This window comes from Coregonus lavaretus, assembly GCF_964263955.1.
Source record: "Coregonus lavaretus genome assembly, chromosome: 20".
Lineage (NCBI taxonomy): Eukaryota > Metazoa > Chordata > Actinopteri > Salmoniformes > Salmonidae > Coregonus > Coregonus lavaretus.
The window spans coordinates 23,436,701-23,452,370 of NC_140007.1; the positions used below are offsets into that span (position 1 = coordinate 23,436,701).

General features: G+C 45.7%; 1 protein-coding gene across 1 annotated transcript in view; it reads right to left on the reverse strand.

Annotated features, from left to right (window-relative positions):
• The window catches only part of casz1 (castor zinc finger 1), a gene marked incomplete at its 5' end in the record, with an annotated part of 166,461 nt that overhangs the window by 10,319 nt on the left and 140,472 nt on the right, over positions 1-15,670 (reverse strand). Inside the window, 9 exons of the mRNA XM_084184373.1 lie at positions 217-339; positions 618-772; positions 1,784-1,847; positions 2,307-2,442; positions 6,268-7,160; positions 7,663-7,835; positions 10,358-10,522; positions 13,351-13,441; positions 14,499-14,585. Of these exons, the coding sequence (XP_084040499.1) occupies positions 217-339; positions 618-772; positions 1,784-1,847; positions 2,307-2,442; positions 6,268-7,160; positions 7,663-7,835; positions 10,358-10,522; positions 13,351-13,441; positions 14,499-14,585 (1,887 nt within the window). The remainder of the gene's footprint in view (positions 1-216; positions 340-617; positions 773-1,783; positions 1,848-2,306; positions 2,443-6,267; positions 7,161-7,662; positions 7,836-10,357; positions 10,523-13,350; positions 13,442-14,498; positions 14,586-15,670) is intronic.

Consider the following 15,670-nt stretch of genomic DNA (forward strand, 5'->3'; position numbering starts at 1 on the left):
TTTTAAGTGGGAGAACTTGCACAATTGGTGGCTGACTAAATACTTTTTTTCCCCACTGTACAGTATGTTTGTTTTATTGTATCAACATGGGTTGGGTTGACCATTAAGAAGCATGAGACCTATGGCTGATTCTGAATCTGCACAGCCAGAAGACACATGCCTATGGCACAGTGTATCATATGGACTAGTCTTCTGGTGCAGTGCCACCACACTCACTTGGCGTGTTTAATGGCTCCGTCCACCGTGCTGAAGAGCGCCCCGCAGTCCTCCACTAGACAGTGGAAGTGGACCTTCTGCAGGAAGTCACACTGGGCCTCGCAGAAGTCCTCCGTGTCGAACCTTGACCCAGCAGAAAAACAGAGAAGAGATACAATTAGTATTAAAAAAGATATATAATACAAAAAGGGGAAAATAATAAAATCAATACAATGACAAGCATTTTACCCCTCTGAAGCATTATACTATCTGAGAGGTTCATCTCCACTTAACTGATCTAAGGGCCTAGTCCTGGACTAAAAAACATACTTAAAGCAGAATCTTAATTGAAATAGCTTTAATCTGTGTCCAGGCAACTGGCCCTTAGTAAGTAAATCTAAGTTCTTGAGCATTTTAAGTACCTGCGCAGATATGTCCTCCAGAGCTCGCTGGGTTTGTCTGGCATGGGCCTCTTCATGATGCGGCTCAGGTACTGCGCTGCCTCTGAGGTGTCTGCCCCTTGGCCAATCTCCATCTCCGTCTTCAGGTTCAGGGCACTGAAGAAGCCGGCGTTCATCTGCAAAACACACAGCACATAAAGCACCGCCGGCGGCAGGGTTAGCTGAGCGCCAGCTACACACACACACACATGGAATGTACATAGGTATACGCACACGCACAGGAGTGCACACACGTACACACACAAACGCACGCAAACACACGCGCACACACACACTTTGGCAGAGCGGAAGCTCAGCCGAGTTTACAAACAACCGGCTTCTGCTTGAGCACAGGCCAAGTGCGCATGCCAAGTGTCCACTGTGAGCGATTGTGCGTGCTTTATGTGATGTGGTGGCTCGGAACGGGACCCCAAAAGGCCTACATGAAGGGGAGAGCTGTAGGACATCTGATCATCAAGCCCATCTCCCGTCAGGCCTCAACGGCCGCTTTGTGGAAACCACTCATGAGTGTGTTTGAGTGTGTTCCTGATACAAGAATACAAGCAGAAGGGCAAGAAAAAACCCTTAGCCAGTAGAGTGAGTTTGTTTGCCAAAAAAATGTAGCCAGAAAACTCTTTAAATCATCAAGGTAATGGGAACCGCCTGCACATTTGTATTAGTCAGAAAAGATGTATGATTAAAACAATGTCCATTTCAATCTTCACAAAATCACACATTTAAATATCCCTCAGCAAACATTTACTCTTTTTAAAAAATGAGGGTGACTGTTTCTCTTTTTCCCCTCGAGTTTTTAATCAAATAATTTACAAACTCCATGAATAAATATAGAGTGATAGGAAGCCGGGGAAGAAAAAGGGGAAAGGAGGAGGGGGAAAAAATGGATGTCGAGTTCAAAACACCTCATCAAAAAACAAACATCTCTATATATCTGGCATGGCACCCAGCTCCTGGTTCATTATATTAATTTGTGAGAGGTACGGTGGAATTACACCGTATGAAAAATGGCTGGAAAATGTAAATGTACAAACTCATCTTATTAGCAGTGAAACATTAAAAAACAAACAGAGGCCCTGTGCGTCCCGCTAATTTGTCTTGGGGATGAAAAGCGTTTGATGGATGGATCTTACCTTATTCATAAGCGAGGATAAAAGAGATGTATTTCCCGGTACAGGGTGTCCGTTTGATTCATTACTGGAACAAGGAAAATAAACAATGTTTAGTCAAGATTTGCATAAGAACAGTAAATATTATTATTTATCACAGGAGGGTGTGCATGTATAATGAAGAGCAAAAACACAACTTCTTAAAAAATTTTGCAGGGAAGATTGGAGTTTAAGGTTTATGTCAACATCCGTGGCGTGAGATCAGTGAGAGATGGAGAAACGTGTTGGAGGCCATAAATTGAGATGCAAATCGAGATAACATAGTTGTTTTTGAGAAATAAAAAATAAATGAATAATCATAATTCGGTCAAAACTGCTTTCAGAAATATGAGTTAGTGAACAAATCGCATCCCCTTCGCAACGCTGCAGTCCCACTTTCATAATTTTTATTAAGTGCTCTCACACCCATTGAGATAACATTGCTTCATTTAGGAGTAAACCCGTTTTTTTAAGGGTAAACCTTAGGAGTGTGTCCCTGTGACTCTACCTGTGGTCTTTTTTGCTCAGGTCCAGGCTGTGCTCTTGGATGGAGTCCTGGGAAGCCCCAGAGGTATGGTCGACTGGCTCCTGCTTCACTTGAACCAGATTGAACAGACTCGCTGAAGAACCAGCCAGCCCATTCCCTGAGGAGAAGCCAGAGAGAGAGAGCGACAACAAAGTTATTGTTGGTCAGCATTATTACCCTGTGACGAGATCCAATCTGACTCCTGTCCCAGCCGAAAAGAATACTCAGAGTGATAATTATTGCGAAATGATGTCAGGCCGTCAAGGCCTTTAAATGGTGATTGAGAGGCGGGAGATATGAGGGGAAAATACTCCTTTTTCAGCAGCACTTGTCACAACTCATTTGCTAGGCTGCCTCTTAACTGGTCATTAAGTCGGATGCTAATGCTGAGAGAAAGTGGCAGTCTACGATTGCCCCCCCCTCCCCCCTCCGCCCTCCTTCCCTTCCCTTCCTTCCTTGCCTGGTCCTTGTTGGCCTGACAACGGCAGGCAGCCAATGCCAACTGAGCATGCCCAAGAAGAACAGGGCTATGTCGGTCAGATTGGAGCTGACAGCCAATCAGATCAGTTCAAATAGCGTGACCTCCAGATCGGATTCTCCTCCGAATAGGTATTCAGCAGATGATGTCGTGAGTGAGGACAGCAACGGGATGATAAATAAATAAATAAATAAATAAATAAATAAAGACGAGAGGCGGGGCGGGGGCAAAGACTGCTGACAGGAAGGTGAGCTTTTTTCCCCTCAATCCCCAAGTGATTGAAATATTAATTTCTCCTCGGGCTATATAGAGAAAGCCGGGCTTTGGGTAGACAGTAAGTGGTATTTTATTCAAAGAAGAGGAAAGAAAGAGAGCGAAGGAGTGCCTGGCATGGGCTTTTAGGCCTGTGTGCTGAGTGAGTGCATCGGCAGTGATTGGTATCGTGTGGGGCCGTGTTGTTTAGGAAACAGGGCCTGGTAGTGACTGGTAGTGACGTATTGTGACAGGCAAGGTCGCGGAGGGCCAACTATGTGCCCTGCAAGAAAGCAGCTATGTGAGTGGGAAGTTGGAACCAGTGTCCCTGGCTAGAAGATGACCCAGAGACATATCAAAGGCAATGCGAGTGGAAAAGCCAGTCTTGGGCCTTGTCAGCTCAAAGCTAAGGGACGGAGATGGGGATGTGTCAGTGTCATAGCATTTTAAGCTGACAATGGTGTGGTGGTGGGGGGGGGACTGGGAAACGAGGAGGAGGGGGTCGAAGAGAGGCCGTTTTGTGGCTGGGGTGAGGTCATTGTATGGTCACTACACCCCCACTCCCCCAAAAAAGAAACCCAATGATTAACTTGCCAGACAAATTGTCATTGGACATTACATCAAGCCAAAGACCAGATGAGAGCACATCATATCGAGGACAACGTTTGAATACGTGACCTACACATAGACATTCAGTTAAACACATCATAGAAAATGTAGTAGTGAATGTTCATCAAAATAAAAATATATTAGTACATCATACACATCTTGCTTGAGCTTAGAGATCTCGGCAAAGATTCTTGCCACAAAAAAAAGGAGGAAGAAAATGAGTAGATTTCAACGCTGTGTTTTTTCAGGATGTTCTCCAGGAATAACGTACCACAATGTAATTACTCCGGCTAAGTTACAGAGCTCGTGAAAGATCATTTTCACTCTGTGTCTAATTAGTAAACCCTTCAGAGGCCTGGATCTTTAAGATATTATTTTTTTTAGGGGTAAACTGGTGAGAAACACTGATAAAAAGCAGTCTATACTGAACCCATGAAAAAAGAAGACATTCTAGTTTACCACTGAAGAGATAGGCCCCGTAAAAACAAAACAAAGAAAACATCTAAAAATAGCCAAACGCTGAACTGTTTCTCAAACCTTTTTGACACTGTGAGCCATAACCACTTCCTCTTCAATTTAGCCCAAATGTCCTGTTCACACACATATTTTGCGAACAATAAGTGAAACTTCAGAGAAAACCTAACCCCCTAAGTGCCTCTGAAAACGTCTATATTCTCTATTTCTGCTGTTTAAAAAAGTGAACGAAACAGCATACTTGTTTTCTGTGCGAGGAGCCCTGTGTGTGCTGAGCTCCCCTCGTGTTCTGGCGCAGTGGAGAGACGGAATGGGAGCCAGCACCATCTGAGGAGGCCCTTCTTCCCCGTCAGGCCCTCTATCTCTCAATCTCTCTCTCCCCCTGTTACCTGCTGCCTGGAGGCCCAGAGGTGGAGCTCCGACTGACAGCCTGTGCTGCCTGATCACACCTCCCCCGAGCAGCTGCCCTGCTCTCTCCCAGGGCCCCGTCCTTCTCCAACAACACCACCAGGCAACTAATCCTCCAACCCACCGGCATGCGGAGACGCTCTCCTGTCTTAGCCCAATTTTCCAATCCGCACCCCACCTGCTAAAGTCTCAGCTCGGGACTGTAGCCCCGTTTTCTTTTTGCTCAGTTGTGACAGTGTGAGACTGTTTTATTGTCGTTTAGACATCTTTATTTACTCTATTTGCTATTTTTGTAATGAGTAGTGGTTGTTTGTGTCTGAGCCAAAATAGTGTGTGAATGTGTGTGTGTGTGTGCGTGTGTGTGTGCACTGTGTGCGTGTGTGTTTTGGAGTATGCATGCATGCCAATGAGGTTGTTGTTTGTGAGCACAAATTGTATGTGTGTCACTGTGTGTGTGCCTGTGCCTGTGTGTGTGTGTGTGTGTTTGTATGTGTCTGCTGTTGCATTCTGCAAAAAACCACCCTCTCTCTGAAAGCTCTGGTGCACTGAGTCATTTCTGCCTGAGCAATTTCTGTTTTTATATCAGTTTATAGAGAGAGAGAAAGAGCGAGAGAAAAAAAAAGGTTTTTGTTCTTGCAATTTCTGAACTTAATTTCATTCCACCTCCATTTGCTCGGAACGAGCGCACACACAGATAAGAGACCACTGATGAGGAAACATGTACAACACAAGCCCCAGGAGCCCCCTCCGAACGCCGTAAGATACTTTTACAGGGCCCACTCTCCTCTCTGTCAACGCATTTATCTGCAAATGGATTGCAGGTATCTAGCTAACCATCAGCACAATAACAAGTGTGGAGCAGTGAACCACGCCTTCAGTATGCCCCTTCAAGCCTAGAACGAGCAGTTTGTGACTGCTACATTCTCTTCCACCGTGGGCCAGTGATATTGGTTAGGTGACCTCCACCGTGGGCCAGTGATATTGGTTAGGTGACCTCCACCGTGGGCCAGTGATATTGGTTAGGTGACCTCCACCGTGGGCCAGTGATATTGGTTAGGTGACCTCCACCGTGGGCCAGTGATATTGGTTAGGTGACCTCCACCGTGGGCCAGTGATATTGGTTAGGTGACCTCCACTGTGGGCCAGTGATATTGGTTAGGTGACCTCCACCGTGGGCCAGTGATATTGGTTAGGTGACCGCCACCGTGGGCCAGTGATATTGGTTAGGTGACCTCCACCGTGGGCCAGTGATATTGGTTAGGTGACCTAAGTGTGCACTCTTTTAGCTCTCGCTTTTAGACTCCACACTAATGTTTGGGGGGGTTTGGGGAGTGGGGGTTGCGTCTTCCCCCCATTATGGTAGCATGTCGTGAAGAAAGAATTGTGCAGTAGCTAGCTCAACCCCCCCAAAAAAGAGGTATAAATGCAAAGACAAAAATAAAATGTCCGACATATGCTAGTGCATAGCTACTATTACAACAAGCTGTGTAATAATGTGTTGAGCCATCTCACATTCCTTTACCATAGATGTAAATTGACAATAAATATTTACATTTTAGCAGACGCTCTTATCCAGAGCGACTTACAGTAAGTGCATACATTTTTCGTACTGGTCACCCGTGGGAATCGAACCCACAACCCCAGCATTGCAAGCACCATGCTCTAACACCTGAGCCACATGGGACACCATGGACAATGAATACCATTTTTGAAATCACCCACCTGTGTCTTGGTGGTTGCCAGAGGGCTTGAGGGCAGCCGCTGCCAGCCTGGCCATCATTGGGGATATGAGGCCCTTGCTAGCCGAGATCTTCTCCATGATGGAAGAGGCCGAGGCGTAGGAGGTCGGCGTGGATGCCATGGCGCCATCGCCGCCCGCCGAGGAGCAGCCGCCCTGGGACAGTGAGTCGGTGGGCATGGAGTGGGCACCAGACGACACAGCCGAGATCAGGCTGGCGGCCGAATGGGGCAGCTGCATGGGCAGCCGGGGCATGAGCGGGAAGAAGGGGTTGTTGACACCGGCGAGGGCGCTGTTGGACAGCGCCAGTGCCACAGGCATGTTGCTGGGCAGCGCCTGGGACAGCAGGCTTGACATGCGTGCCGAGTGCGGCAGCGAGGAGGTGGGCTTGAGGCCGCCGTGGCCACCGCCGGAGGACGACATCACCGTGGTGGGTGTGGCAAGCAGGTGAGTGCCGGGCCCATTGGACGACTGCTGGGTGGTGGGCGAGGCGCTCAGGCTGGAGTTCTTGCTGCTGATGGCCGAGAAGTCCATGAGGTCGTCGTTGCTCGACTCGTCCCCGGGTTCCTCCTTGGGCATCAGGAAGGAGCCGCCCGAGGAGAGGCCCATGACACCCGAGGAGCGGATGTGGCGGCGCTCGTGCTTGCGCTTGTGGGAGGTCATCTGGCTGGTGGAGGTGAAGGTGAAGCCACAGCTGGAGCGGATGCAGTGGAAGTGGTTGGTGGCCTTGCTGTAGACACAGCCCTCGTACTTGCACTCCTCATACTTGTAGAACTTCTTGAAGCCGTCCTTAGCATACGCGTCATCCTTGATGTGGTAGCTCTTGTGCTTCTCAATGTCGCACTTGTTCTTGAAGGTGAAGGTGCACCCCGGGCGCCTGGGGAAGGAGGGAGGGAGGGAAGCAGGGAGAAAAGTTGAAAAGATGTCACCTAAGATGCTAAGTTACAAGGACCTTTCAGTATAGTGGAAAAGTTTTTGGGACAGTCGTGGATTGAAGCCACAAAATCAAAATACTTCATAATGGAGGAAGGTGACACAATAAAACCCTATTGACATGTCACCGCTTTCACAATTTACCAGAGGGGCTTTAAACTGTGCCAGCTAAGGATCCATTCCAAATTACTGTTTGACAAAACCAAACATGTTTTCAATTTCAATCTCAATTATTACAATCCAATTTTTTTATGTGGAGCCTCCCAGCTCATCGAACTCATAGTATGAAGCAGATACAAACTACAGCCATCATGGATGCACACATTAAACAAAGTGGCTGGCGTGAGTTAAACTCAAATAGCTTTGAGACCTGGTGAAAAGAGACACCTATAAATACAATCTCTATCTCTATTACTGAGGGAACCCTTGTGTTCTGATCTCCTGACCTGCAGTGGAAGTGGGTGGTCTTCTGCCCGTAGAATTGGCACTCCACCGTCCCACAATCCTCGGTGGCGCGGAACCTCTGAAAGCCGTCATTGATCAGCTGGGCGTTTTTCTTATGGAAGTTCTCATGAGTCATGACATCGGAGGTGCTGGTGTATACCTTGTTGCAGCCCACCTGCAGATAGAGAGGGGAGTGTGGGGTTGGAGCTTTTCAGTAATAGGCAAATAAATCGACATATTAATGATTCATTCATCAACTTATTCTTTACTTAACCAGGTAGGTTATTGAGAACATCATTTGTTACCATAACGACCTAAAAGAGGTGTGGAGACAAACGTTCAACTTTATTGACATCAATGAATCAATCTCTGACATCAATTTTTAAGAGGCAACCTAGCATTGATTCACATTGTTTTTGTTAGTTCAAATAGCAGTGGTTTGGAACACTGAATAAGTCAGACTTTTTCACAGCGGGACCATTAAGAGAACTGAGAAAGGCTCTGTTGAGAAATGAGCTCAATGTGGTAAGAAAGTCTCTGGTGACCTAGAAATGGTAAGACGGACAGAGGCCTTTTTTTCATGTTCAGCTACTTGTCTGTGTTAGACCTTATCAAACATCATGTCAAGTTAAATAAGGCAAACCTGCCCTGTTTGAAACAATGCGATGTGATAAACTTGAGCAAGAGTCAGTGGTATAACTACCAGGGTCGTGTGTGGTAAAAAAATACCTTCCATTTAAGGCTTTATTTTAAGCAGATGCTATTCATATTCGGAGCACTACAGTGTGCAATCACCGCAACTTCACTGTAGCTCACAGAGCAACTGGAGGAGAGGAGGGGGGTAAGAGGTGGGCAGGTTGATTGTCACTTTCTTTAGTTTAAAATGTTCTGGTACTCAGGAGCCCTCGGGGCCCGGAGGGAAATACAGCTAATGTTTGAATTAAAAGCAGCAATTGTATATCATCCCTGGCACTTTTTAACCGGCACAAAAGGGGCAACTTCTCCATATTGAGTCAAACAATGAAAAAAATGCCACTCTGTTTTTTCCCCACTAAATCAGAGGTGCCTTATGCCAACATCTGCAGGTTCTCAGGCCTGTTAAAACAAGGGCTGAAACGTCTTAATAACAATTACGCCGTTAGGGGGGTTTAAAAAAGAATATATCTCAGGCCATCCAAGCCCTGGGCTGCTGGCCTGCCGGTGAGAAAGCACTCGGCGTGATGACACCTTGAAAATAAGCAGATGTGGAAAAAAATTAAACAAATCCGGTGGGGGGAATAATCTTCAACTCGTCGCTTGGTACTAAAAGATGAAAAATTTTCAGTTTATATAAACAACTAACTGAATTTTTACCCATGCCAATTAAGGAGCGAGGAGAGAGTAGGGGAGGGAGGGAAGAGTGCTGCCGCCGCTGTTGCAACGACGTGGGTTCATCCCTTTCATTTTTATTTTATTTACTTTATGACACCTTTTGTCAAACGCACCAAAACTGCTCTTAAATGGCAATTTGGGCTTAATGGAAAAAGTGGAAGAAGTGTAATTCCCTTTTATAGATGCAGTTAGAGTGCAGAGCTCTCAAGACTCGGAGAGCTCATCGGTGTGCGTCTTGTCATGCCTGAGTGGCCTGGTTTTCCCTGGGCTTGGCATGGGGGCCATGTCTCTGCTCACAACTTTTTTCATGTTTTCTGTGGGAGGAGTTTATGCTATACCCTCCATGCCACCCCAAATGTTCCCCTAAATGGTATTATTGGAGAAATAAAATGACAATAATTTTCCTTATAGGCTTCTGGTAGATTTGGGTGAACTATCCCTTTAAAGCATAGACACACTGAATCTGTATAGCTAGGTATCCCTACCTACAGTATATTCTGTTTTATACTGTAATAATAGCCAATCCAAGGAAAATGACTCCAGTATGTACCGTATATCCGGTACTGTGGTGTGTGGCTCTGGAATGCAACATCAAGGAATTATGCATGACTCTGCAAAATCCTATTTCACAAGAAGCCTCAGATCTCCATAGGTGGCAATGGTCATGGGTCTGTAATGTGTGTGGCGGAGTGCCCATATGTGTGTGTGTATGTGTTTGTGTGTGCATGTGTGTATACCGTATTGGTGTGTGAAACAAGAGTGTGTATATGTGTTTGTAAGTGTAGCACATTGGGATGTGTGAAACTTACTCCTTAAGTGTCCCCAATTGCGCCAGCGAATAACTATATTTTCGCATTGCGCCGACTGGTAAGACACTTCAGGAGGGCGGTCACATGTGCTAGCAAAGCAGAGGTCCTGGGTTCGAATCTTGTTGTGAGCCGAATCAGGAGTTAGTGGTACTGGCTAAGCAAGCAGTGTGACGTCCTTTATAGTTGTGCCGTGAACGGGATTTAAAGTTGCACTGAGGTCGCTGTTGAGTACGTTTGAGGGATGAATGTAGCACATTGGGATGTGTGAAACTTACTCCTCAGCCTGAAGTGTCCCCACTTGCGCAAGCAAATAGCTAGCTTTTCGCGTGGCGCCGACTGGTAAGATGCTTCAGGAGGGCGGTCACGTGTTCTAGCAAAGCAGAAGTCCTGGGTTCCAGCCTCGGTGGGAGCCGAATCAGGAGGAAATGGTACTGGCTAAGCAAGCAGCGTGATGTCCTTTACATAAGCATATCTTTCGAGTGTGTGTGTAAGAGTGTATGTGTGCATATGTGTTTACCTGCATGCAGTGGTAGTGGGTGCTCTTCCCGTTGAGGTGGCAGCCATGGTAGTAGACGCTACAGTCGTCCAGTGGGCTGAAGCGCATGAAGCCATGCTGCAGGGAGTTGTCCCTCTTCTTGTGCATATTGTAGTGCCTGATCACGTCTTGCTTGCTGGTGAACCTCTGCCAAGGGACAAAACGCACGGCAACAGATTGGTGTTTATTTAAATAGTCACAAAATCAAGTCACTATTGCTCTGGAAAAAGCTGCAAAGCGCAGGAGCCAACTTGCAAAGTAGGAGATGAGGCTGTGTGTGTTGCAATGGAGAGGGCCAGACTCTCTTTAAGGACTTTATTCATATTTATATATATGGCCTCTATATGCACAGAACTATGTACGTGGCACTGATAGGTAGCAACAAAGACATATTTAAGAAGTGGGACTTTTGGAGTGTGCGGAATGTCTTCGGCCTGTTTCTCTATTATTTTCCATTCCCTCTGTTTTTTTAATTAAGATGGATCACTTGACATGCAAGATCACAGTTCCGATGTTCCTGGCTTCGGCAAAATTATGTTCCATGCAGATGGTTTCTCAGACGTGCAAAGGGGGAAAAAAGAGACAACAAAACAAACAAACAAATGAGCTAACCAAAAAAACGGTTTCCCTTTCAATTCCCTCACCGAGATATGATTCCATTTTTAATTAAAGCATTAACGGTGCGGTTTTCGCGCCGGCTTTGGCTGTAATAAGGAGGGAATATGCTACGATACTCTCCTCAAAATTAAAAAGCCTCCTACACTGAGGAGCGGAGAATAAAAACAGAAAAGGGACTCTGGAGAGACCTAGAGCAACCAAATCTGCCGTAATTGGGCTTAAGCTGATGTTACAGGAACTGTAACTAGAGAAGCCTGAATCAATGACTCTGGAGCTACTTACATCCATATTTATGTACAGTAGAGAGATAGATCAGGGGGAAAAAAATAATTAAATCATTCTAAAAACACATACAATTGCTTCTACAAAGTATGGTAATTCCTGGTGTGTCAATCATGTGTTCCACCAAGGCCCAAGTAAAAGATATTGGAAACTAAAGGCAGCTGGTTGCTATTCTTTAGTTCTTGACCCATTTCCCACCCCTGAAGTTGTTTCTTCTTTAACCCTGTAACTTACAGTAGTACTGTATCATTCTGGCTGAGGATTTCTCACTAATAACTGATCTATTGATTTTCCATAGAACAATTATTTCATTTTGGGAATGATTATCTTTGGCAGTAAATGAGGACGAGGTGAGAAGTTGAGCTGTGGACATCCCACTGCGTTCAATCAGTTATGGAAGCCAAAATAAGCCTGGTGAAAGCTGACTAGGGTAGAAGAGCTCCTTTTCAGTTGGAGTCTGGGAGCTGGAAGCCACTTGACTTGCACCATGTATTTTAGGATTCCCACCACTGTAGTGGATGCACACACAGGCCCATGAAAGGAGAATGCCACTGAGCCTGGCAGCAGGATAATATTCCAGGAGTGTGTCATGTAACATTTCATGAGTTATCACTACCAAAGGAGCTGCTCATCTTAGTTTGGCCAATTTTGCCGGATATATACACACAAATGTCTAGATTTTGAGCGATGCACTTCAAGTCAATGAGAGATGGGGACTTGACCTGATAACCCAAACAAAGATTCTAAAGGACGACTTGAAATCATTTCAAAGCCCTTTTTCTCTCCATTATATTCAGCCAAGTATCCATCTTATCTAACAGTGAAAGTATGACTTGTGAAAATAATGAAAGTCTAGATGTCATGCTTTGTGATTAGAGCTACAGATGCCTTAACTCGGAAAAGCGGACGGAAAGACGGAAAAACATACCGCTCAAGTAGTGTGAGGATTTGACGTCTTTTGACAAATACGCTTGTGTTTGCCTAACTCTTTTAGACCATATGCTAATGCAAACACACAGGCCTGTATTCTGATCTCCTTAACACTGTTTTCCTCCCTCCCCGTGCCGTACATGACAACTCTTGGGACCGGGACAAGATTAATAACGTGAAAGGGGATTAAAAGCAGGCCCAGAGCAACGGCAGATGTCTCCAGGAAAATAAAAAAAACACATCGAAAAGGAACCATATTTCAAGCATATTTACAATTAACCCAGGATAAAAGCCAATTGTCAAAGACCAACCGTGCACAGAATCAGCTTAGTGAGAGAAAAAAAGCTTTGCTCTCAATTGGACGAGTGCCAGCAGTCATAACCTGTTCGGCGGACACACGTCAACAACGTTTCATCTGTGCATGCCTTTGTTGGGCATGAGCAGAGATGAAGTGATGACATATTATTCATCTCTGTATATCCTAGAACCCGTAGTTTTCCCCGTCGAGAGGTCAGGAAGACACGGAAGAGAATTCAAACTCTGTGCTCATACACTTCCCCATATTTGTGAATGGGACAGTGAGTTATAGAGACGTCTCTGAATCACCCAGCGACACCGGCTCTATGGGTTCTCGCTAGCTGAAGTTGAGACAGTAGGGGATGTAGAGTAGAGTACAGCACAGCGCAGTACAGTACATTTGGAGGCACTGAACCATGGCTGTTAAGAGTACAGCATTACCCCCGCCGCTGTTATCTCGTTTGTCATGGTGACACGAGGCAAGGCCTAGACTAGAGAGAGGCGAAGCCTGCAATTTGTGGGAGATGGGGAAACAAGGCAAACATGTGTCTGACTAGGCCACCTAGATAGGGGGTGTACAGTGTCCATTTTAGGACAACATTACAAAACCTTGTATAAGTAATAGGGACTTTTGTCATCGGGAGTGGTGACTTTTATCAGAGGGAGTAGGGACTTAAGTCATAGGGTATAGGAATGTCCTAAAATGTACACCTTAGGGGTGTTCAGCAGGTTGTACGGTGTACATTGTAGGACATTCTTACAGAACTTGTCATAGCACGGGACTTTTGTCATAGGAGGGGTGTCCTAAAATGTACAATGTATGGGGTGTTCAGCACACAGCTACTCACCTGGTAGTTGCACTCCGTGTCCATGCAGTGGTAATGCTCCCTGTATTGGTAGGCACAATGCACATGTCCACAGTGCTGGCTCCCCGAGAACCTGGAAGTCAAGTGACAAAAAGGGTACAGAGTTACATCATGGGCCATGTGGACTGATTTTGTCATGACTAATCAAGTTACAGGTGTAAAAGCTGTGGACACTCCAATGCTTCTTCTTTGAAGACAGTCATAGAGCAGAATAAGTTATTTTCACAAAAAATGGGCTGAAAAATTATGTTATTGTGGTATAAAATCATGCATGCTATTTTGCAATGATAGTATTGTCTGAATATAAAGTCCCTCCCTATTTCTCTTGGGTGTATCCTTCCTTTTCTTTTGGCGATTAGTGAGCAAACGGACAAAAACATCACCTTCATGAAGGGAAACACCTGTTTCTATTCACGAACCTTAACCTAACCCAAATGTCCCCCTTTAACATTCAAGGTGTCTATCACTACCAAAATGGAATCCAATCACCTCACAGAGAACTACCTCCTAATCCTAACCATACCTCCAAAACAACTCATCTCGTCACGCAAATACGTCTGTTTTCCGCACACCGCCACAATTGACTCGCCTGTCACACCAATTTCGACTCAAATTAGCTCCGTTTATTTCAAAAGCAGCCGGTACACAGACACTTATTAAACTGTAAACCCCACGCATGATTCCCTCATTTGCCTTTTAAACCTTGCCAAATCAATGTTGTGGAGTTCTCTCTCAGGTTAACCGCGCTTGCTTTAATCAAAGGAAGGTTAGGTTCTGCTGAGAGGCTTGAGTGGATCTACACGCTACTGCCGCCCCCTCCCGTCCCCTTCCTCCTCCTCTTGACTGTAAGAGTCTGACTCGGTAAAGACTTCTCCAGGTAAAAGAGTGGGCACCATTTCCTTGAGCGTTTACTGATGACTGTTAAAAACCTCCAATTATGACTGAAAACACACAAATAAACATTTGGACTGCCGCTGCCAAGAGCCCCATCTGCTCTCTCTCTCACTCGTTCTCTTTCTCTCTATCTCTCTCTCTGTTTTTTTGCCTGTAGCCTGTAGGATTATCCTAGGGCTGCATTTACAGATCACTTTGCGGAGTTCATTAGGCTAATTGAACGGCAAATCCACTACCTTTTAAAAGTTGGTGGTGTGGTGGGGGGCTCAGGGTATGGTGGTGGTGGTGGTGGTGGTAGGGGCTTCGGGAAGGTTTGACGGCTTCTTTAGAAAAAAAAAAAAAACAGAAATGGAGCTAACAGTAGAGTACATTACACACACACACACACACACACACACACACACACACACACACACACACACACACACACACACACCAACCAACTCTCCCACCATTGGTGCTTTTCTCAGCCCTACTGCTCTATGGACTGTGTATGAACACACGTATTCAGACACACGGTCACGCACACGCTCACGTACACACGCGCACACACAGCCCCCCTGGGACTGTGGCCCACCCCTCTGCTCATTGCCCAGCTGTATCACTTTGCCTATGGACAATTCCCACTTGCCGCGTCAGGGGGCCTAATGGGCCGCTGCTATTCAGCTGTAGATTAAATATTAATATCACAACGATACAGAGATTGTGGCACATCTCCTGTTACAATAGAGACAACGCAGATCAAAGTGCCGCGGCAATAGTGGGTGCATGAAAGCATTTAAAGAGGGAAAACTGCGACTAAACACTACCAGGGAAGCTCTTTAAAACATCAAACTGTTGCGTGGCAAGGAGATAAATAACTTTTCCCCCCTTGGTTGGTGAGGGGGAGGAGGGTGGAAGGTGGGAGTCAACAAAATTTATAAAGCTGGGTTTTTCAGCATAAATGTACGCTCATTAGCTGTGGCTCCAGAGAGATGAACCCCCCCCCAGTCTACATTTGCCCTTTTTATGAGTCCTCCTTTTCTGTCTTTTTTCCTCCCTTCCCTTTCTTTTTTCACTCTCTCTCCCCAACACGGAAATTGAAACTGTATCTGGGCTTATCTGCAGCCTCCCCGTGCATCAACTACTGAGATGTTTAGACAAATTTTATGCATTATGCAGCGCAAATATCAAAACAGTTCTTGGCAGTGCCAGCAGAAGCCTCATTAAAAATTCCTTAATTAAATCTGCAAAATGTAATCAGTCCAAGGAAGGTTTTGTGTGTGTGTGTATGTGTGTGTGTGTGTGTGTGCACAATGAAAATGTGTGTTTCTGTCAGTGACAGTGCTTTTGATTTGTGTCCTTCATGTTACGGCTTGGAGAAGTAATCATTAACGCCAAAGCCACTTTGGGCTTTTGAAATAGTCAT